Source organism: Bidens hawaiensis, unplaced genomic scaffold, assembly GCF_021521415.1.
Source record: "Bidens hawaiensis isolate Kalapana, Puna unplaced genomic scaffold, B.hawaiensis_p1.1 tig00029389_1, whole genome shotgun sequence".
Lineage (NCBI taxonomy): Eukaryota > Viridiplantae > Streptophyta > Magnoliopsida > Asterales > Asteraceae > Bidens > Bidens hawaiensis.
Genome location: NW_027494873.1, coordinates 140,333 through 164,297, shown reverse-complemented (window position 1 = coordinate 164,297; position 23,965 = coordinate 140,333). Strand labels below are relative to the sequence as shown.

Here is a 23,965-nt window from a genome sequence, read left to right as displayed (position 1 = left end):
TTAATAATGGACATCTTGGGTATTGTTTTGTAAATGATGGACAAATTTTGAAAACCATTTTTTAAAATGTATATTTTGAGAATATTACCTTTGTTTTTCATGCAACAGGTTAATTAAAACTAAATAAAAAGCTATATTTTTAATTGAGTTGTTGGTTTGTTGCTCTTTTTAAATGTACATGTCATTATTCTTTTCCATCTCAAATACTCATATAGAGATAATATTATGAGGGCGTGTTCATTTCACAGAATGTAATGAAATTGGAATTGAAATTGAAATTTGTATAGGATTTAAAATTAGAGAATTGGATTTGAAATCTAAACATTCCAATAGAGTCTTGTTTGATTCACAGAATTCGTTGTAATTGGAATAGGAATTTAAAAACTTTCAATCAAAATTTATGTTTGGTTGGTTAGAGGTAGAGGTGGTCAAAAAAACCGGTCCGGGAACCGGTTTGCCGGTTTAAACCGGAAACCGGTTTTTAAGAAAACCGGTTTTTTAAAAACCGGTTTTTTAAAAACCGGTTTGACCGGTTTACAAACCGCCGGTTTGTATTTCGGTTACACGTTTTAGAGCCAAAACCGGTTAACGAACCGGTTATAAAAAAAACCGGTTTTTTTTAATAACCGGTTATAAAAAAACCGGTTAACCGGTTTTTTTATAAACCGGTTTTTGACCGTTGTGGAAAAACCGGTTAACCGGTTTTTCCATAACCGGTTAACCGGTTAAAAACCGGTTTTTTTCCGTTGTATAACGGCTATATAGCCGTTTTTTTTTTTGACCGTTTTTTTTTTTTTACCATTTTACCCCCACAAACATCTATATATAGTTTAGGTTGGGTATTGGTTAGATCACACTCGATTATACAACTCCAAACGCTCTAAACGTTTATTTCATACGCGATTATTTTGTTATCTCACGCTCAATTATACCACATTACCACTCCATACGCTCTTATTTCGTAGTCGATTATCATGGCCTCCCAAAGTGCTGCTTCATCCGTCAACATGGGTGCCTTGAACACGGGAGAAACGGTCGTTCGGGTCATCCCCACGAAACGAAACCAAGATGTTTGGCAACATTTCGACCTATGCGAAATGTCTAACGGTAGCCAAAAAGCTCGATGCAAACATTGTTTGAAGTTTTATGGCAAAGATGCAAACTCCACTTTAAAAGCGCATGTACAAAGGCCCTTTTGCAAGGCCTTGAAGGACGAATCGGGAAGTAGTTCGCAGCCGGAGATGACGAATCAAGGAACGGTGTTTACGTACGCCCTTGAAGCGGTACGTCAACAGTTTTCAAACTTTGTGATTCAACAAACACTTCCTTTCAACCACTTCGACAACCCTCAATTCACGGAGATGATGCAAAAGTATGTTCAACCACGCTACCAACACGTAAGTCGTTCGACCCTTAGAAGAGATTGTCTTAAAACATGGAAAAACGCTAAATCCGAACTAATTTCATACTTTTCAAACTTACAAACTGGTGTAAACTTAACAACGGATGTGTGGTCGGTATCTAATGGTTCGCCCGACTCATACATTTGTGTGACGGCTCATTGGGTTGACCCCGAGTCGTGGCAAATGATGAAACGAACCGTTGCGTTTCAATTGTTTGATTACCCGCACACGGGTAGAAATATTTTTAAACTCTTGGATAAAGTCATTCGACAATACAAGATTGAACATAAAATCTTTTCAATTTCGTTTGATAACGCGTCCAACAATACGGCCGCGGTTGGCCATTTAAAATTAAAGTATAAACCTATTTGTGATGGAGCGTTTTTTCATAGCCGATGCATTGCACAAATTATCAACTTGGCCGTGCAAGATGGGTTAAACGTGATCGAAACGCAAAGAAACAATTTTAAAAGAATGTTACGAGATGTTTTTAGCAACAATAAAACATTTTCAAGATACAAAAAATTTTGTGTAGAAGCTAATTGTCAATGGTTGGGGCCAAATTGGGATTGTCCAACAAGATGGAACTCGACTTGTGATATGTTTGAGAAAGCCATCCAACAAAAGGAATCATTAATTGCGTTTCATCAAATTTTGTCAAGTAGGGGTAAATGTGCACCGTACGATCCTAGAAACTGGTTATTGATTGAGATCGTTACGGAGGTCCTTCAAATTTTTAAATCTTGCACAACTAGTTTATCCGGGGTTTACTATCCAACAAGCCCCATTGCTTTACCAAAAATTGTTGTCATGTGCACAAAGTTGAGTGAACTTCATTGTAGGGGTGCACCTTATTTTGATATGGGTGTAAAAATGAAAGAAAAATTTAGAAAATATTTTCAAGAACTACCCGCTGTTTTGACATGTGCTGCTGCGTTAAACCCTTGCATCAATGTTGGTGGTGTTGAAGCTTTAATAGAAAAAATTTGTGATGAGCTAGAGTTAAACGACGATCAAAACCCCTATTATAACCAAACGTTAAAGAATGCTTTCAACACCACCTTGTCAAACATGTATGATGTTTACCTTACAAAATACGGGTCGTCTTCCCAAATTCATGACTCGTTAAGAGCTGTTGCCCAATCCCAATCCCAAACCGACCTTGAAATGGGGATGTACTACATGATTTGGGAAGACGCCGGTAAACGTCAAAAGGTAAACACCCCAAGCAGTGAACTTGGAAGGTATGGTGGTACCAACTTTGTGAAACACATGACTCCGGATGAATTTAGAAGTCTTGATTTGCTGGCTTGGTGGAGAGGTAAGGAGGATGAGTTTCCGATCCTCGCCGCCATGGTCAAAGATTTACTAACGGTCCAAGCTTCCACGGTAGCTTCGGAGTCTGCTTTTTCTGTTTCTGGCAGGGTTATATCGATTAGGAGGACTCGACTCACTCCACCAGCTGTAGAGATGTCGATTTGCTACAAGAATTACTTGGACTCTTTAGATAGGGCACAACATCAACGCTCACTCGAGGGGGAAATGGAGTATGAGGCGGGCTTGTATGAAGACGAGGTCAATCAAGGACACACTCAACCAATGACCGATGAAGAAGCCGCGTACGACGATTACCTAAGGAATAGCTCGGGATCGGGTAGCGAAGAAAATTAGTTAAAGAAACAGCAAACATGGAGGCAAATAATGAGTAAGAAACAGCAAGTTGTTAATGTAATCGTGTCTAAGCATTCTTTAATGTTTGTATTTTTGAGTTACGAATATGCGATAACGATTTAATGTTTGTATTTTTAATGTAAAAGCTATAAATGAAAGTTATGTGTTTTTAATCTTCCAAGCAAAGAACCCTAACAACGAAAGCAAAGAATGGAGTCAGTACGTTTTGCCTTGTAGTTACCGGTTTGCCTTGTAGTTACCGGTTTGTTTATACTGTGAAAAAATAATGGTTATTTAAAAAAAAAAAAAACCGGTTAACCTAAAAACAGGTTAATAAAAAAACCGGTTTATTAACCGGTTCTAACCGGTTTCTAAACCGGTCCTAACCGGTTTCTAAACCGGTCCTAACCGGTTAGACCGGTTAGGGTTTTCAGATACAAAAACCGGTTATTAACCGGTCCGGTTATTAACCGAACCGGTTTTTTTCCGGGCCAAAAAAAACCGGTCCGGTTAATAACCGAACCGTTTTTTTTAAAAAAACCGATTTGTGCACCTCTAGTTAGAGGTAGAATTGGAATTTGAAAACTTTCCTTCAAATTCCATTAATTAAAGAAATTTAAGATTATAATACCCTCATCTTTGTTCTCTTCAACCAACTTGATCTTCTTCCATCGTAAAATAATTAAATTTCAAAATCGACTTTCATGGTTCCTCAGTTGAATGTGGATGACAAAACTGAAATCACATATTATATTCAATTATAACCATCAAAACCAATGACAAAGTATTTTATTCGAATTTCTTTCAATTCAATTTGTTCAATGGAAAAGGTTGAAATTGCGTCAGGACGTGGATAAGTTAATTAATTGCTACAAAAAAAAAGTTGAATCAATTGCTCATGCCTCTTAAAACGTGTTGATACGTATTGACTTTATCTTCAAACACATCAATTTGGTATTATTTAGTTCAAAAAAATAAAAAGTAAACCGTTGGCGATGATGAACTTGCAGACTAATAGTTTGAACAACTGGAGTTAATCATGGGGTAAATTTGTCATTTTATTTTTCAGCAATTCAATTCCTTTTTATAAATTTGTCAACTAAACGTGTTTAGAATTTTGGATGGAATTAATTCCAATTCTTGCATATTCCAATTTATTTGAAGGATTCTAATTCCTTACAAATCATTCTGCGAACCAAACACCCACTAGAAGTTGAAATTGGAAGGAATTGAAATCCAATTCAATTATTGATGTGTTCGTTTGATAAATAAATTGTAATTTATCACGACAAATAAATTGAAATCATTTTTTTAACAAGGATAACGGCGGAAACTTTAGTTTTTTTTTTATTTATATATTTGCGTTGTGACTTTTTTTATCATTTTTTTTGAATTTTTTTAGGGTTTTCTATTAAGATCAAAAACCTCTCAAAAAATTTTTCACAAAAAATAATAAAAAAAGCATAACTCAAAATATAAATAAAAAAAACTAAAATGTTTTATTCGTTGTTCTCGTAAAAAAAAAAGAAAAGAAAAACTCGAGAAAAGATTTTAGTAAATTCACTTCAAATCCTCCACATTTTTGGAAATATTTGGAATCCCTTTATTTAAAGGATTTTGAAGGAATTGAATTCCAATATCCAATTCAATTCTTTGACAACCGAACACACCGAGATGGATTAGATTCCAATTCCAACGAAACGAACACGCCATGTCATGAGATTTTAATTCCAATTCCTTTGAATTCTCACAATTCTATGAAACGAACGCGCATGAGGGTCAAATTTAGAAGGATGACGAGGTTATCTAGCTTGGGCTTCTGGTTTTTTAGTTGTACGGTTTTGAACCATTGTAATTAACTTTATATTTACTTTAAAATTTAGTATGAAATGTATTCTGAATCATCACCCCGAATATTTAGAATTTCTTTAGGTAAATAAAAAACAAACGTAAGACTAAAGACAGCTCCAGATATTTGCAATACATTTTTACAACTAGATAAATGTATATCTTACTCTATTTTATACTATTTACTTTTAAGTATAAACATATACATAAAATGATTGGTTAATAATTACATTTGGATAATGAAACGCTTGCTACTCCCTCTAAGGTCTTAGCCTAGATAAATCTACTAAAGCAATAGCGGCTGCCTTAACATTGAAAAATAGCCATATGATTGGGCTATGGCTTTGGATATTTGGGTAGAACCTTCGCTTAAACAAATGTCGGGACTCAGGGATTCCTAGTGAAAAGCAACGTTCAGAAGGAGGGGTGGGGGGGGGGGGGGGACACAAGTATCAAGAGAGAACATCGAAAACCAAATGCAGAATACAACTCCTCGTGTCCACTATTTACAAGTTGTCATTGGGACTCGTAGCTAACTGTAATGCTAAACAATAGCAGGCCTTAATGAGTCGTTAGTGTTTCCGACAACGATAGAGTACCAACTAGCGATTAATCAACGCATATTACCTTTCGGTAATTAACCCTTAACAAATTAAATTAAGGGTTTACCTGCGCCTACAAATACCACCAACCTCTCTCAAACCATCGCCATCTCTCTCTTTCACCGCCTCTGTCGTCGGTGTTTTCGATTGCCAGATTTTTATTCATTTATTTATTACTTTTTCTACATTCTTTTATGTTTTCGATGATTTCTAGTTTCCGAAGCATAGATTCAATATTATTAATGTTAATATATATCGCCAGTATTAAACAGCTCGATGTGTATACAATTGCTTCGATGTTACCTGTCTCCTGGCATATTTATTTCGATAATTAGGTTTTAATTTGTTTATTTTGCATCGAAATACTGATTGTGCACTCTTCAATATTAATAGGCGTTGTGTATGAGCTGATGCAATATTCATTATCCGAATTCTTAATACTTTCACTGCAGCTCATATCCATTGAGCTACATTTATTTCGGACCCGGAGAAATTTTAATATGTTTTTTTAGCTTTAAAGTATTTATGACATATATGGTGTTGTAGAACTTGTTGGATGCTAGTCAGGACTTTAGTGTGGTGACTTAACAACTAATCGGGATAAATTGGGTTGAAATTTACATGTCATTTTTTTAATATACACATGTGTACCAAGTTTTATATATAACTATGGATGGATGTGATGATTATTTCCCCATATGATCGAATCTGATTATACTGAGCGCGTTTAATTATATTCTCTATTGTAGAGAATCCAAGCCAGAAATCTGATCCTTTTTATTTTTTAAAATAAAATGTATTAGAGTGCCTCTGATGATGATTGAAATAATACTTTGGTTCGTCTGAGGATGATATACGTCCATGCCGAAACGATCATTGGAGATTTGAACTGAAGAGGCTATACTACATTTTTTGTTTAAATATAATCCATTGATTTTAGCTATGTTTTTTTTAATTTGTTCATCGCTTCTAAATCTATGGATTTTGAGAACCGTTCTACATGTTTTAAAAGCATTCACTTTTGATACACTTGTTATATGTGACATTTCCTTGTACACGGTGCCAAGAAATTGGTTGATTCGAGGTAGATTTTGGCTTTCTTTGGCTCGGTACAAGGGTTGGTGCAACATTTGCTCGGGTTGTTGACTCATTCTTTTAATTTTAGGGAGAGTTTCATTCTGTTTTTGTAGAGCATGTTTGGGATTGAGTTTGAAAAATGCTTATTGGCTTATTAGAGTTTTCAAAAAGCCAATAAATTAAAATGTGTTTGGCAAGTATAAAAATCTTTCCTAATTTAACTTTTTGAAAGGGTTAAAAAGCAATTTTCCAAAAGCCTCAAATCCTGGCTTTTCAAAATGGCTTTTTGAAAAAGCCAATAAGCTAATAAGCATTTTTCAAACTCAATCCCAAACATGCTCGTAGTGTAGGATCAAATGAATCAGATTAGTATTGTGCCTGATGTATGTATTTTAGTATTATATTGAATACAAAAAGGAGTGTTAAGGTTGACATTGCGTCTTTTTTTCTTGATATAGTGTTATATTACTCAAAATTCTGTTATTTGTTTTTTATTTATGCAGCCGCCTGGATTTCAGAAAAACAAGCCAGAGTGCCTGGTTTACAAAATTTTGGCAATCCGGCGGAAAAATTGGTAAAATTCTCAAGCCCCTTTTAGAGAGAAGATTTCCAAAATAGCCCTTTTTTTCTTAAAATTATTTAAGATTTGGACTGCCAAAACGCATTGGGAAAAGATAAAAATAATGAGGGAGCAATCCAAATTCTGAAGGAAAGTCAGGTAAGAGACGGGATTTATGGAAATAATGAGGTTAAGTCCAAATTATTTTGTAATCTTGGAGTAAAACTTTTTTTTTTCAAAAGTTTTTTTTTTCAAAAAACCGTCTTGAGAGACTGTTTTTTATGTTTCCTACCTTTCACGTCCATATTTTCAAATTCTTGGAAAAAGTGATTTTTGAAATCTCGTTTTGAGAGACGCATTTAGGATGAATTTGTTCATAACATACGAGATTCTTTTCTTGCGTCCAACCTTCATCCTACACACACACACACTTATACATACATACATATATATATAAACACACACACACACATATATATGTGTGTGTGTATATATAAATTCCGTATATATATGTAGGGCTGTTCAAAACCGGATATCCGAAGTTTTGGATATATGAACTTCGGATATCCGAACCATTCGGATAGTGAAAATCACTATCCGAATCCGAATCCAAAATTTCGGTTATCCGAAGTTCGGATATTCGAAACCCGGATATCCGGAAAAAAAAAACTGCTTTAATATCTGCTCCTGGATAACCACCTTATGGGCCACAAGAATCATGGCTTTCACCAGATAGTCTTATGGGCCTCAGCTTCCTCATATCTGCTCCTGCTTTTGGATTTGATCGGTAGTGTCGAGAAATGGTAACAAACCCTTGCGTCATTATTGAATTATACAATAACAATAATTTATTAGGGTGGAGGACGGCCGGAGGACGGTGGACGGCCGGAGGAGGGTGGACGACCGGAGGAGGCTGGAGGACGGTGGAGGGTCAAGGGTGGACGACCTGGAGTAAAGAAAAGAGGAGGATTGTAAAGAAAGAAATAGATCTAGGGTTTGTATTTTGTAATATAAAATAAAATTAGAAAATATTATAATTATAATATCGGATAATTCGGATATCTGAACTATCCGAAAAATCTGAAAACTGGTATCCGAATCCGAATATGAATTTTCGGATATCCGGGATCCGGGTATCCGAATTTTCGGATATCAAAAAATTCAGATAGTTCAGATACGGATACGGATAGTTTTGAACACCCCTATATATATGCATGTGTGTGTGTGTGTATATATTCCATATATATACATTATATATGCATGTATGTATATATATATATATATATATATATATATATATATATATATATATAGGGAGAGGATCAAGAGAAAACTCACCTTTAAAAAGAAAACTTAAAAACTCCTAAAGAATTATTTTTAATTAAAAATAAAAAAATATTTTCAAAATTCTGTTTTAGCCATTATTCTTATATTTTCTTATATTTCACTCGAAAAATATAAAAAAAATAAAAATAAATAAAAAAAACCTGCTGTAATGCACATACATATTACTGTGCGATACCGTTGTATTACACATGTGTATTACTATGTATTTTTGAGTTTAATAGTGTTTTATTGCATATATTCAATATTTGTGTATTGTTATGTGTAGTAGTGTTGTATTACACATACGTACTAATGTGTATTCGATGTGTGTATTAGTCTTATATTGCATATATACAATGGTGTGTATCAAATATGTGCAATAGTGTTGTATTCTATGCAATAAAAACACTTTTGCATATATGCAATGCACACCACATGCACACTATACTGACGAGGTTACCAACAAGTTTTTTTTTTGGAACCAATAACAACATATAAGAATAATGGAAAAAAAAGAAACTTCAAAAATTTTTTTTAAAAAAAGTTAAAAATAGTTTTTTAGAAGTTTTTAGGAGTTTTTAAGTTTTCTATTTAAGAGGAGTTTTTACTAGAACCCACCTATATATATATGTATATATAAATTCCACATACGTATACCCAAATTGACCATGACCCAACAACTTCCCAACCGAATACCTCTGATCAAAATCCTTAAGATACCTGAAGTCCATTCTTTTGCCACACGGGATCACTCCATTTTGTTGTCTTGAAGTGGTCGCCTTGTTTTTCCTCTTGTTGGTTATCCGGCGGTGGTGGTTGACGGCGGTGGTGGAGGTGGAGGTGGAGGATGATCGGGATTTTCTGTTGGAGCCACTGATCTTGGTGGTTGAGAAACAGCTACTCATTGGAGGTAATGGAATGATGATGATGATGAATGGGAATACAATTTGGGTATACGTATACACACACATATATGTATATATAAATTCCGTATATATATGCATGTATGTGTGTGTGTGTATATATTCCGTATATATATAGGGGATGGTTCAGGAGGGAAATCATTTTATTATGAGAAGCGCGAGAAGTTATTTATAGCCATTGATCAAAATAGATCAATGGCCTACATTAGTTATGGCATACTTGTAATTAATGGGTCATTAATTTAATGGCATATTGACAAAAAAAGGGCAGTGTAGTAATTTTGTAGTTGATAGATTTGTTGAAATTGGTGGCAGACAATTAGAAATCCCAAATATAGCGTCACACTCATTGGTGATTACTTCTTCCCAAATTAACACAAAGTGACTCAATATCACAAATAATCAAGTGATTCTCAGTATCTTTCTTCATTTGCTGACAATTGTTCATCTGTTTTCTATAAAAGAGGACATGTTGTTGATAAAATTGATAGGGTTTTTAAAAAGCATCAAAATTTGTCCAAAAGCCTAACAACCGGCGGTGTAGGATTTTCCAATTATGAAGATTAGATGAGTATTCTAAATCCAATTTCTTATATTTTAACTTCTAATCAGTGTAGGAAATCATGGATTTATGTTGTTGTGACCATAATTGGTGGTAAAATAGACTAATGTTCTTTATCCAATTTTTTTCTTTATTTATGTTCCATCAGTGTGGGAAATTGTTGATTTATCCGGATGTGTTATTAATCAATGGTAAGAAAATGTTAGGGTTAATGCTTTGTATTCCAATTTCATGTTTTATATGTGCAGTGAATCATATGAATCAATGTAGGTTATGAACATACAGTATTGTGTAGTATCAATAGGTTTATGTAGGTAAAGTTAATAATGATGCTATAAATGTGTAGCAATTATTTTTGAGGTGTTATATTTAACTTTTTTTGTTTAAGTTTACTACTATGGAGGGGTAGTATTTACTGTGTAGGTTTCTATGTTGCTATTTAGTATGCTATATTATACTGTTTGTTTGTGTATTACTGTGTAGGGTTGGTGTAGATTGTTCATGTTACTGTTTAGCATGTCCTATTACTGAGTAGGGTTAGTGTAGGTTCTTCATGTTACTGTGTCGGTTGCTAATGTTATTGTGTAGGTTATCAATGTTATATGTAGGTTGTTCATGTTACTGTGTAGTATGTCATATTACTGTGTAGGGTTAGTGTAGATTCTTCATGTTACTGTGTAGGTTGCTAATGTTTTGTATAGGTTGTTCATTTTACTGTGTGCTATGTAATATTTTATTGTTTGATAGTATATGTTACAATATTTGTAACTTTCCTTGTGCAGAAGCGTTATTTTGCTAAGTATCTGATGGATGGGTTGGTAATTATAAGGATTAAATTTACCGTCAAGAATCTGCTTTCGGATGGGAACATTAAAAGTTGGAGGTCTTAGAATCTGAATGAAAGTTTGATTCACCAAGGATATTGAAATACAAGGATAATAGTTGGTCATGTATTTGTGGTTGGTTTAAAGTGTATTTTCTGGACTTAATATTTTGATCTAACTTAATTTAATTGGTCTAGAGACCAATATTATGAAACCTTGGTTTTGATTTGGAAGTTTTTTGTTTAATGCGAAGGGTTTAGTTTTCAATTATTGAATGGCAGTCTATGTTACATGGATATTTTAACCGAAAATGACAAGCATAGTATTTTTTCATAGGTTATGAAGTAAACATGTTTAAATAAACGAATCTAAAAAACTCGGTAAAAAAAGTAAAAAAAATAAGTAAAAACTAATGAAGTTGTAAAAACCACAACAAAAATGTCTATGATTATATTAATGTAATTAAAGAATAAATAATAAAAGTTTATAATTAAAATAATTAAATTGTAAGAAAATAAATGAATGCAAAATATCAGTAAAAATAGTAAAAACTAAAGCATAAACATATATGATTATTTTAATGTCATTAAAGAAATAAATAATAAAAATTAATTATTAAAAGAATTGAATTGTAACATGAATATAAAGGACAAATCTTTGATGATTAATTTTGATGAATCAAGATACGTGGAATATATGATTGACTTGAATATAAAGGATTAATCTTGACCTTTGCTTTATGTATATAAATGTAGGAAGAAGATGTCTGGGTTTGAATAAGAATTAATCAAATTATAAACCACTATTTGTTTAAACAGGTTTAATAAAATGAATTCTACCCCTATATCTGGGTTTGAAATTATAAACGAATTCTAATAAACAGGTATAATAAAATTTATGTTTGAACATATTAAAATGTCCAAAAATAACATCAATAGTTTCCATATAAACTAGCTAGAAAGTTTTACCATTCTACCCTTGTATTTAATTAAAGAGAAAAAGAATCTGATTGGATGCATTGATTTCTCACACTTCTCACAATAATTTAACTTCTCTCATGAACTTAAACCTATATATATATATACACGGAATATATACACACACATACATACAATATATATATGTGTGTATATATAAATTCCGTATATATATGTATGTATGTATAAGTGTGTGTGTAGCATGAAGGTTGGAAGAAAGAAAAAAAAATCTCATCTCTTAAGAACAAATTCATCCGAAATGCGTCTCTCAGGACGAGATTTGATGATCTCTTTTTCCAATAATTTGAAAATATGGACGAGAAATGTAGGAAAATAAAAAAACAGTCTCTTAGGACGGTTTTTTGAATAAAAAAGATTTGGAAAAATTTGAACTTTTGCTCAAAGATTACAAAATAATTTGGACTTTACCTTCATTATTTCCCGAAATCTCGTCTCCTACCTGACTTCTTTCGAAATTTGGCCTGCTTCCTCTTTATTTTTATCTTTTCCCAAAGCGTCTTGCCAGTTCAAATTCTAAAAGATTTTGAGTAAAAAATGGCTATTTTGGGAACTCTCTCTCTAAAAGGGGCTATTTTGGGAATTTTCTCCGGAAAAATTTCATTCGGACTTACTGAAAATAGGTGGGCCGGGCTTTTGTCAATGAACATGGAGTTTGTCGGAAGCAGTGCACTTGGTGGTGTATGATGGGCTAAAATAAAAGTGGCCAGTCAGGAGGTTTTAGATGGACAGATTGACAGAATGTGAAAGTAAATATTTGACTTGAGCTAGACATTTTAGGGATTGGGTCGGTAAAGGTGCACATTTTGATCATTTTTTCAATTATTATTGCTATGTTGGGTAACTGCCTATAGTTTGATGAATATCACATTCAATGTTTAGAACAAGACAAACTCACTTTACATATTAACATCTATACATAGAAACACTTGAATAATAGTGTTGGCATCAATTTCCCAAAAAACTAAATTTGATAAATTTGGATATAGGTCGGTACAATTTTCTGAGCTGCATGATGTACTAAAGCATTGTCACAGAAATAGACTTTATTTTGTATTCTATAGATACAAATTACTAGTTTTACGTGAATACGACTATACATATATTAAATTAGTTTTAAAATTTAAGCCTAACGTAAAAGAACAAACATAAAATAAGTTACCTTCAATAATGTATCATGTGCCATTCTTTGGTGTTTTTGAGATAAAAGTGTCCTCAGTAGGATTAATCATCAAGTGATTAAAATCCAATAATTTCCAGACCTTTCAACGAAGAAATACTTTGTGGAAGACGGCTTATGCGCGTGCCACGTAAGTCTAACATTTCTAACGATTATAAATCTCCTAGGTTCTCAGGTAATTTCTCAAGTGCAGAGCATGCACAAAGGTCAAGCTCTTTGAGATAATTTAACTTGCAAACGGTGTCTGGAATCTCTTTTATCTTGCAGCCTCTTAAACTTAGTTTCTTCAAAGATTTTAGTTGGTCGAGAATGCTTTCTGGAAGATTTTTGAGTCTTTTGCAACCACTGAGTTTCAGAGAAACAAGCTTGTGAAATTTCCCAATTGAAGAGGGTAGTTCCGCTACATTATTTGATGAAAAATCAAGCTCTATCAAACTAGTATTATTTTGTTGTGGGATTATATCTGGGAACTCCCACAGTGACAAATAACCTAGATTAAGAAACTCAAGCGATTCCAAGTGCTTGATAAATGAAAACGATTTTAATCTTCTGCACCAACGTAAGTTTAAGTAGACGAGCATTTTAAGACATCCAATGGGTACATGTAGTTCCGATAGATGATAGCATCCTGACAGATCTAACCTCTCAAGATTTGGAATCAAACCAAGGTCCAAGTTCTTCAACTTTGAACGCTGAAGTTCAAGGAATTTGAGCTTCTTCAAAACCTGACATACGCACAAAAGAAGTAAATAATTTTACAAGAACTAACAAATGGATGCATATATAAGATTATAAATGTTCATACTAATCAATGTAACAATCATCTAACCTTTCCTCCTTCCCAAAGTTGTTCGATTCTACTGTCATGCATTTCAAGTGCAACAAGATTATTTCCTTGGAATGTTTTTGGCAAACACCTATGAGGGTAACGAAACCAATTTAGGTACCGTAATACATTTGGTAAGTATTGGTTACCCTCATCAATCTTCACCTGGTCTACATAATCATTATTGTAGTTTCTATGATCTATGATAAGGCATCTAAGTTTCTTCATGTATCCAAGACCTTCTACAACAATCTCAGGGGTGAGTTTCACATATATACATCTTGTTGATTCGGTACCCTGACATTAATTCAAGAATAGTGAGAATAAAACTTTGTGCCATAACTAGTGAAAAAATGTTTTAGCATCAACAAATTCTTACCATGTTATTAGCCAACACATCTTCAATTTCCTCCCGAATCCACAAGCGGCTATGTCTGTATGGCTCATCCGGATGTAGGCGACGCACAATATTCTTACCCATTTCTTCTATATGATGATGCATATCTATAAACTCTGTGTGAAATGCCTTAGTAGTTACGATTAGAGATTTTTGCTCAAGAACTCTTAACCCATTTCTAGCATGGAATCCACAACTTTCAAGTAGTCTAATTACTTTGTCTTTTTCCCACCCCTTCAAGAAGCATGCAACATCTAGGAATATTTCCTTGTAATCATGCTCCAAGCTGATATAACTTAATTCTAGTTTGTCTAGGGTTTCCTTCAAAGGAATTGCTTTCAATCTTTCTAATGCATCCATCCATTCAAGCTCGTCTTTACCACACAGAAATGAACCCAAAACTTTCACTGTTAAGGGGAGACCAGCAGCATAGTGTACAACTTCAAGTGCGAGTTTTTCATACCTTTCTGTTGGAACATCTCTCCCAAATGCATGAATGTTAAAGAGTCGAATTGCTTCCTCATCTGATAATAGACTGACATCTTGAATCAATTTCACTCTATGCCCTATGAGCACTTGCTCATCTCTCGTTGTAATAATAATTCTACTTCCTATCTTAAACCAAGCGGGTTCACCAACTAATGCCTCAAGCTGGTCTTTATGATCCACATCGTCTAGAACAACAAGAACCTTTCTAGCGCACATCATCCTTTTCATCATGTTTCTTCCATCATGAACACTACTTATGCTGTTGCATTGATCCTTTAGCAAATCTGAAATGAGTTGCCTTTGCAGCGATAACAAACCAGACAAAGATGCTTTTGAAACTTCCCTAACATTCTCTATAAAGCTTTTAGCTTCAAAGTTAGCAGACAATTTATCAACAATAGCTCTTGCCAAAGTTGTCTTTCCAGCACCTCTGAAGAAACACTAAGTGACCCCGGGCAGATTATGGATAATCTGGGGGCTAGATAATGTTTCCCACGAAGGTTAGGTCCAGCAGAGTAAGTTGTACTTTAGGGAACCTGCAAAACAGACACCGTAAGCTCGTCACTGAGAAGGGGGGGGGTTCCTCCTTGTGACCACCCTCCGGCGTGAGAATCAGTCTATATTGCTCTTTGAATATAAAAGTATATGAATACTATTAGAGCAATTATCAAGTAAGTTATACGAGATAGTAGATGATCTTACCATTCCAAGATATTGGAGTATTTATAGCCGAAGGTAGGTTTTCTAGAAGGTACAGCCGGCTGAATAGTATTCCTGTTCAACCAACAGTGGATTACGCACAGGCCATACTGGTTGGTGGGTAGGTTACAGCCAACAGTAATAAAGTCGGCTGCACTATTCCACCAACTGTAGACCATGCACGTCCTACTGACTGTGGATTGTACGCAGGCCATGCTGGTTGGTGAATAGGTTACGGCCAACAGTAATACTATTCCACCAACTGTAGGCTGCGCCTGCTCCACAGTGAGAGTTGGTGAGTAGGCAGCGGCTAATAGTGACAAACAGTACTAGAGGGTGCTCCTCCTCGCACTGTTGTCGGTGAGCTGTCACCCTGTGATTGGCTCATGGGTTGTTCTGGTCAGATCGTCTGTCCTATCCATACCTTGGTAGGTATGGTACAAAAGATCTTTCAGAATCAGACTGGCTCATTTGGGCGGGATTGTTCCTGCCTTGCTCATGCCTTCACGTGACTGCTGAAGTAGCTAATCTTGTACGTGTAGCCTTGCTGTCTGCGGGTAGCCTTCCCTGATGGCTTGTATCCGCAACTGCGGGAACAGGCGGGGTACTTCACCATTGGGAGGCTTTCCCTGCGTGTACAGCTTGCGTACTGCGCGTAAGATTCTATGAGCATGGTGGGTCCTGCGGGAGCAGATGGCCTTTGCGCAGACAACCCTGTTCAAGGTGAGTCTTGCGGGACCAACTGGTCTCTGCTGGGACCTACCTCTTCAAGTCCCCCCAGTCCAATGTTCTTCTCATGCGTGTTTAATAAAGTGAGGTGAACTTTTGGACTTAAGCAAAGGGTTTTGAAAAGGGTTTTGTAAGGTTTTCCATGGGAAGTCCTTGTCACTTGCAGAAATGCCCGAGTTTCCTGCTTGGTCTCTGGGTATGATGCGGGTAGGTCTGTAACCTCCTCGCAAGTCAGGAGCGTTGAGTCCCAGTTGTATGTATTTTCCATGAGGTTTTGGTAGTTTTGAACATAGTGATCAATTATGTTAAGACCACCAATTCCATCTTGGAGCTTCAAACAACGTAGTTCTCGACGTTCCCGCTATGCGGGGATGTTACTTCCGTTTCCGCAAGCATTGCCCAGAAGATCCTTCTTGGTTTCAATTCCCAGCGGAGCGCTAGGTATGTGAAGGGTTTTGCCTTAACACTGTACCTGCGCTCGTCTTACGGTTACTTTACTTCCAAGGTATTCCTGGCGTCAATTCCCTGCGGGTGCTAGGTATGTGAAGGGTTTTGCCTTTACACTGTACCCGCACCCGTCTTATAGTTACTTGGTTGCCGGGGTACTTGGCTTCAATTCCCTGCGGGTGCTAGGTATGTGAAGGGTTCTGCCTTAACACTGTACCCGCAGCCGTCTTACGGTTACTTGTTTACCAAGGTTTTCTTGGCTTCAATTCCCTGCGGGTGCTAGGTATGTGAAGGGTTTTGCCTTAACACTGTACCCGCAGCCGTCTTACGGTTACTTGTTTGCCAAGGGGTAAGGGATATTTTCCCGCTTACTTTTTAATATTTTCGAATTTTGAATTTGAAATTCGAAGAGTTGGTGAAAAGATAAGAACAGTCCAAACCTCTGAAACGTCGTGCGACAGTTTCTTCTGACTGTGTCAGGACGTGCAGGAAGTTATGGTGACGTGACAGAACATGGTCATTCCAGTCGTTTTTTCAGGCGCGTGGGCGTGATTTTACTGGCACACGTCCTTTCAACAGCTGTTGCCAGCCTGCTTTTTGCCACGTGTCATAGTTTCATTGCACCTTTGATTTCTCTCTCCTCCGCATTAAATTCACCGCATTAATTGCGATTACTATATAAAGGGGGAGAGAGTTATCTGTAATTCACACCTTCACCTTTCTTCTTCTTCTTAGTGATTTCCGGCAAATACTCCCCTTTTCAGGCAAGCATTTTCCCGAAATCACTTTCTTCTTTCCACCATGTCTTCTCATGATACTGATGATCAGAAGACTGCTGGCGAGTGCCAGTGTTCTCTTCCTGTCGATCTGTACCAGTATATCGTCAGGAAGTTCATGCTCGAGTCTCTCGAGCCTGAGTTTCCTGAACCCCACCATACTGTGTACGATGCCCCTAGTGGCAAGATCGGGGTTTATGCTGCATTCTTTGTCTACGGAAACCTTAGGTTTCCGTTGACAAAGTTTGTGTACCGTGTCCTGGAGAGGCACGGTGTGCACCTGACAGAGGTGCACCCCATGGCCATTGCCAAGGTCCGGCACTTTGAGTGGGTGTGCCGGATACTGGGCCTTGAGCCCTTTGTTGACCGTCTGATGACCTTCTACACTTGGAGGTGCATCCAGGGGTGGTACACTCTTACAACCCGTATAAAGGGTTTAAAGATTTGTACCACCGAGCGGAGTCTTCGCTCATGGAGAAGAGAGTTCTTCTTCATATCCGCTCGCGCCGTCCCCATCGCCATGAAGTTTAAGAATGGCCAGGCGCTTCCGAACCTTCCCCGCCCTTAACTACGAGGAGGCGGAATGGTTTTCGAAGATATCCCGGGTCCAGTCCCCGGTTTTCCGTTTTCCGGAGTCGGCGATGGTGATGCTGGGGATGAGCCGGGTGTGGAAGGCGGCGAATGCGGATAAGGTTCCGATCGTCCTTGAATATGGTTCGAACTCTACCCCTTATGGTATGTCTTGTTTCTTTTTTGCTGACTACGATTTTTTCTAACTTTCTTGTTGATTTCAGAGGGTAACGATCTTCAGTCGCTCCTGAATCCGCGGGAGGAAGATGGTCCTGCGCGGATGGGTACTCGTGCTCTGGACGAGAACGAGTTGCCCATCCTCGAGCAGACTGCGGGTCGGTTTGTGGAGGTTTACCCGCCAGGCCAAGAGATCCTGAGCCACCGTCGGCCAGGTAAGCCTATCTTCCACCCTGAACCTCTCAAAGCTGTGCCTGCTGCTGGAGTTCATGACATTTCTTCTTCTGAGGAATCCGCAGAAGGTCCTCCACTGGTGCGGAAGAGAAAGGCTGCCGTCGCGAAGGGCAAGGAGAAGGTGGCCTCTACGGCCGACCCGGTAGTCCTATCTGACTCGGAGTCAGATAATGCAGAGGTGGCGGGGAAGCCCGGTGGTGAAGAGACCACCGCTCCGGAGGCTGCAGGTGTCACCTCCGAGGAGGCAGCGGCAACGACGGTTACTGGTGGCAAGAGGCCGGCTCCATCGGGTTCGCCCCCGCTCGTCCGTGCGTTCAAGCTCAAGAAACCCCGTAAGTACCCCCATAATTCTTGTCTAGATTTGTTTAAAATAAATTCTTCTAACACTTTTGCTTGTGTAGGTGTGGATGTTGACGCATTCCAGGGTGGAGTTGGAGCAAGTATTCCCCCGCCAATGACGGTAGGCTCGGTCAGCCTTCCCGAGGCATCGACCCAGGCGTCTACGCCTGCTTCCGCTGGTTCCAGCCTTCCTGAGGCTGTTCCAGCTGAGAAGGTGTCTCCGCCGGCCGTGAGTGCAATTTTTACCGCATCTTTCACGGAGCCGGCGGTTACTGTTGCTGAGGAGGTGGCGCCAACCATGGCTACCACAGCGGCTGCCACTATACCTGCGCCACCGGCACCGACGGCCGGACCTTCAGGTATGCGCCAGGCTTCCCGCCGATCTATGCCACCTTCCCGTCTGCCTGACCTGTTGGATGGATTTCCTTTAGGTTCAGGTGATGGGTTTGGCGGCTATCGGCCTGTTATTGACCCTACAGGTACGTAGGGTTATTTTTCCTTTACATATTTTTATCATCTTTTCCTAACTGCCTTTGTTTCTTTTGCAGTGTCGGATTCCAATGAAGTGTATGTTCCAAGATGGAACATACGCCGAGGAACAACCCTTCGCACCCCTGTGGAGTGCGTGGACTGGGCTCGCCACGCTGCTCCTCATGGTGCGTTGGGGGAAGCCATGGCTAGCTACCAAGAGGGTAGGCTAACCAATGAGCTTCGGGTTCTCCAGGCCCGAACGCAGCCCCGCGTCGAGCTGCTTTGTCGTGAAAACGACAAGTTAAAAGCAGCTCGCGCCAAAGATATATCTGAAGCGCGGGCTCTTCGGGAGGAGAACCGGCAGTTGGCCGCTGCCGCAGCCGAGAAGGAGAAGGCATTCAAGGCCCTTGAGGTTGAAGTCCAGGCGCGACTCGAGGCCCGCTCCAAGGCTGCCCAAGCTGTGAATGAACAGCTTCGGCTGGCCAAGGAGACTGCGCGAAACTCAACTGAGAGGGCTGCCAAGGCTGAAGCTGTTGCTGAGCCACTTCGCGAAGAGAATGAGCAGCTTAAATGCAAATTAAAGGCTCTTCAGCATGCTCATGACGCCTTGGCAATGGAAGATGCCAAGAAGCTGCAGGAGATCCTTGACCAGAGGGGGGTGCTTGACCGTACTGAAAGGAAACTCAAAAGCGTCGAAGAAGCTGCCGCCAAGGAAGTTCAACTTGCCAACCTTGATAAAAGCGGAGCCGAACGTGCTTGTAAAGAAAGTCAAGCTACCCTCCAATGGTTGCTTCGAGAAGCGTTGCCTCAGGTATCCTCTTTTTCTTTACGCTTTCTGCTTGTAATTAGAAAATGTTCTAAGTATTCTTTTGTAGGTTGTGCGTCAGGTCCTCTCAGAGACCTCTTACGACGATGCAATGAGCGCAGCCCTCAACGCTTCTCATGAGGATGGGCAGAAGACTGGCTTCCTGCTTGGTCTAGGGTTTGCTGAGAGAGGCTTTCCGCCCTCCAACTTCCCTTTATTCAATGTTAATACTGAAGCTGCTTATGACCAAGCTGTGAATCAGTATGCTGCCTTCCCGCATCCAGTGGTGGAGAAGGTGAATGAAGTCGCTGCTGCTGATGATGGGCTAAACATCCTTAAGGCTTTCCTTGGGCAGCCGCGCTCTGATGGTGCTGGCCCAAGCGGAGGTGGCCCTGAAGCCTGATCCTGAAGATCCCTTCCCGCTGCTAGGATAGACTTAGCTTTGTATAGATTTCTTTTAGGCGGGTAGTTACCCAGCCCTTGTAATTGATTGTGAAATATTAATCTCTTTGCGTATAAGATTGTTATTTCCTTGGGTTCTTTGCTTTATAAACTTATGACTTGCATACTTAGTTTAAATTAGCAATTTCCCAAGTGCTTAGAATAAGAACCTTTGAACGTGGTTGATAATGGGTTAAAGTTTCGCCTCCTCCTTCGTGATTGTGCGGGTAAAACCGTCACTTGCACTTGGTAGGATGGCTAATCTTTACCCTTTATCTGACCTGCGTGTAGGTTTTTCAAAATTTCTAAGGCATTAAGTTAAACCTTTGAACGTGGTTGATAATGGACTAAAGTTTTCGCTCCCTCTTTCGTGATTGTGCGGGTGTAACCGTCACTTGCACTTACTAGGATGGCTTTAACTTTAGACCTATATCTGACCTGCGTGTAGGTTTTTCTTGTCCCTTTTTTTTTTTTTTTTTTTTTTTAGTGTTCATAAGTTAACCTTATAACGTGGTAGACGGTAAGTTAAGTTTGGCTTCCTTGTTCGTGATTGTGCGGGTAAGACCGTCACTTGCACTTCCAAGGATGGCTAAACTTTACCTACATCTGACCTGCGTGTAGGTTTTCCTTAGGAACTTTAACATTTTGGCGTTGTGTTTATGCGGGTATTGCCGCCTTCCACACGCAACTACTTCTTCCCGTAAGGGAAGTTCATAGGTTACAAGCTATCAATACATCGTGAAAGGAGAATCATTTCCATTAGAAGTGTCTCTAGGCCTTTTCTTTACAAGTTGGAATTGATCTACATATAACATTTGCGTAATTGAGCTCCATTCCATGTTCTAGGGATGGGAGTGCCATCGAGCCTTTCGAGCCGGTACGCGCCCTTTCCCAGAACTTCTTTGATGATGTATGGCCCTTCCCAAATCGGGGCCAACTTTCCTGGGCGTTGTTGGTTCGAAGCCTCGTTGTTACGCAGTATGTAGTCTCCTTCCTTGAAGTTGCAGAGTTTTACCCGCGTGTTGTAGTACTTTTGCATTTGTCGTTTGTAGTTTTCTTCACGCACGGCGGCTAAGTCTCTGCGCTCTTCGGTTAGCATAAGGTCTAACCGTCTTTCCGCATCATTGTCTTCTGGTTGGATTAAGACCCTTGGTGAGGGTAAACCGATTTCGACTGGGATCATGGCTTCAGTGCCATAAGTGAGACTGAACGGGGTTTCTCCCGTACTGGTCTTCTTCAGCGTTCTGTTTGCCCAAAGGACGTGCGGAAGCTCGTCCACCCAGCCGGATCTGTGTTCCAAGAGTCTTTTCTTGATGCCTTCGACGATGCTCTTGTTTGCTCTTTCTACCTCACCGTTACCTTGCGGGTGAAGAAACACTAAGTGACCCCGGGCAGATTATGGATAATCTGGGGGCTAGATAATGTTTCCCACGAAGGTTAGGTCCAGCAGAGTAAGTGACCCCGGGCAGATTATGGATAATCTGGGGGCTAGATAATGTTTCCCACGAAGGTTAGGTCCAGCAGAGTAAGTTGTACTTTAGGGAACCTGCAAAACAGACACCGTAAGCTCGTCACTGAGAAGGGGGGGGGTTCCTCCTTGTGACCACCCTCCGGCGTGAGAATCAGTCTATATTGCTCTTTGAATATAAAAGTATATGAATACTATTAGAGCAATTATCAAGTAAGTTATACGAGATAGTAGATGATCTTACCATTCCAAGATATTGGAGTATTTATAGCCGAAGGTAGGTTTTCTAGAAGGTACAGCCGGCTGAATAGTATTCCTGTTCAACCAACAGTGGATTACGCACAGGCCATACTGGTTGGTGGGTAGGTTACAGCCAACAGTAATAAAGTCGGCTGCACTATTCCACCAACTGTAGACCATGCACGTCCTACTGACTGTGGATTGTACGCAGGCCATGCTGGTTGGTGAATAGGTTACGGCCAACAGTAATACTATTCCACCAACTGTAGGCTGCGCCTGCTCCACAGTGAGAGTTGGTGAGTAGGCAGCGGCTAATAGTGACAAACAGTACTAGAGGGTGCTCCTCCTCGCACTGTTGTCGGTGAGCTGTCACCCTGTGATTGGCTCATGGGTTGTTCTGGTCAGATCGTCTGTCCTATCCATACCTTGGTAGGTATGGTACAAAAGATCTTTCAGAATCAGACTGGCTCATTTGGGCGGGATTGTTCCTGCCTTGCTCATGCCTTCACGTGACTGCTGAAGTAGCTAATCTTGTACGTGTAGCCTTGCTGTCTGCGGGTAGCCTTCCCTGATGGCTTGTATCCGCAACTGCGGGAACAGGCGGGGTACTTCACCATTGGGAGGCTTTCCCTGCGTGTACAGCTTGCGTACTGCGCGTAAGATTCTATGAGCATGGTGGGTCCTGCGGGAGCAGATGGCCTTTGCGCAGACAACCCTGTTCAAGGTGAGTCTTGCGGGACCAACTGGTCTCTGCTGGGACCTACCTCTTCAGTGATCGTTACATATCTATATAAATTGTTTATTTATTCTTCTTAAGTTTATGAATATAAATTATGACAGGCACCCAAAGTTTAATCCGGATTCATCTAGGCCTATATGTACATGAGAAATGCTATGTTGATTGCACACGTGATGTGACAATTGACAAGAAGCGAAACATATATAAAAGAGTAAGGCAATATGGTGAATTGAGTTCTAGCAAAAGTGAAGTGGGATTTGGTGAAAAAATGGCAATAGATGAGGTACAAACATTGATTGTGAAGTGCTTCTAAGTTGGTGAAGGTTATGAGTTTGACACTAAAATTCAAGAAACCAAAAGGTGGATTAAAATTGCAAACTGAAGTTTTGATTGAAAGATTCAAAATGCATTTTAGTGCAGAGGGGCAACCTAGGAAATTCTGGTTCTGGTTTAGTAAGTAAACTTCCGAGACAAATCAGATTCAGAAAGTTAACAGGTATAATTCAAAACGCAAAGGGTGCAATTATGAATATATTGTACTTGCTTTGTATACTTTTCAAACATGTGTTTCATGGTTTGTTAGATATTGGATTCAAGGTTTGTTATGGGTATTTGATAAATCAATTCAAATAAAAGGCAGTTTTGGTATAACTTAAATTTAAAAAATTGTAGCCCTACACTTCAACAAGTATAGTTAGGTTTAGCAGCTAACATTAGCCTACAACGACAGCTTTTCGAAAACATATACATCGATTCAACTTACTGCAGGTCAATGGTGTGCTGAAAATTTCATACGTTAACGTTACCACGTAACGTTGGAACGCGCTTTCCTACGCGCGCGGGCAAATTTACTAGTAATATTACAATTTTGGGGGTCGGTGGTGCAGTTGATTGGTACTCCATGCAGTCAATTTTGTACCTAGACAATTACAAATGGGTTGTTGGGTTCTACAGCAACGTGTAACTCACCGTTTCTCCATCCAATTACAAATAGGTTGTCTTTTGGCTGTAGTGGGGCTGATATCGGTAGCCTAATTCCACCGAAGATTAGTGGTTATGGGTTGTTGATTTGGTTTTATCGACAATCCTATTCTTTCATTTGCTTCATAAAATTGTAGTTGCTTTTTGATGTTTGAGGTGCATGTTAG

The 23,965-nt window shown here is 39.0% G+C and overlaps 1 protein-coding gene and 3 non-coding genes across 4 annotated transcripts; 3 read left to right on the top strand and 1 right to left on the bottom strand.

The window, feature by feature from the left end:
- The first annotated feature begins 5,759 nt into the window (after nucleotides 1-5,759).
- On the top strand, nucleotides 5,760-5,845 carry LOC143578899 (small nucleolar RNA snoR137). The gene has a single exon (XR_013143359.1). It is a non-coding gene; the product is annotated as a small nucleolar RNA snoR137 (small nucleolar RNA).
- A 352-nt stretch (nucleotides 5,846-6,197) lies between these two features.
- LOC143578897 (small nucleolar RNA Z103) lies at nucleotides 6,198-6,300 on the top strand. The gene has a single exon (XR_013143357.1). It is a non-coding gene; the product is annotated as a small nucleolar RNA Z103 (small nucleolar RNA).
- Nucleotides 6,301-6,330: 30 nt separating this feature from the next.
- On the top strand, nucleotides 6,331-6,423 carry LOC143578898 (small nucleolar RNA Z159/U59). Its single transcript, XR_013143358.1, has one exon. It is a non-coding gene; the product is annotated as a small nucleolar RNA Z159/U59 (small nucleolar RNA).
- A 6,510-nt stretch (nucleotides 6,424-12,933) lies between these two features.
- LOC143578885 (TMV resistance protein N-like) lies at nucleotides 12,934-23,797 on the bottom strand. The gene is made up of 4 exons (XM_077062346.1): nucleotides 23,787-23,797; nucleotides 14,176-15,112; nucleotides 13,800-14,093; nucleotides 12,934-13,695 (listed from the first exon to the last, which is right to left on the bottom strand). The coding sequence occupies exons 1-4, from the start codon at nucleotides 23,795-23,797 to the stop codon at nucleotides 13,123-13,125; spliced, it is 1,815 nt and encodes a 604-aa protein (XP_076918461.1). The 3' UTR covers nucleotides 12,934-13,122.
- Between the last annotated feature and the right edge of the window lie 168 nt (nucleotides 23,798-23,965).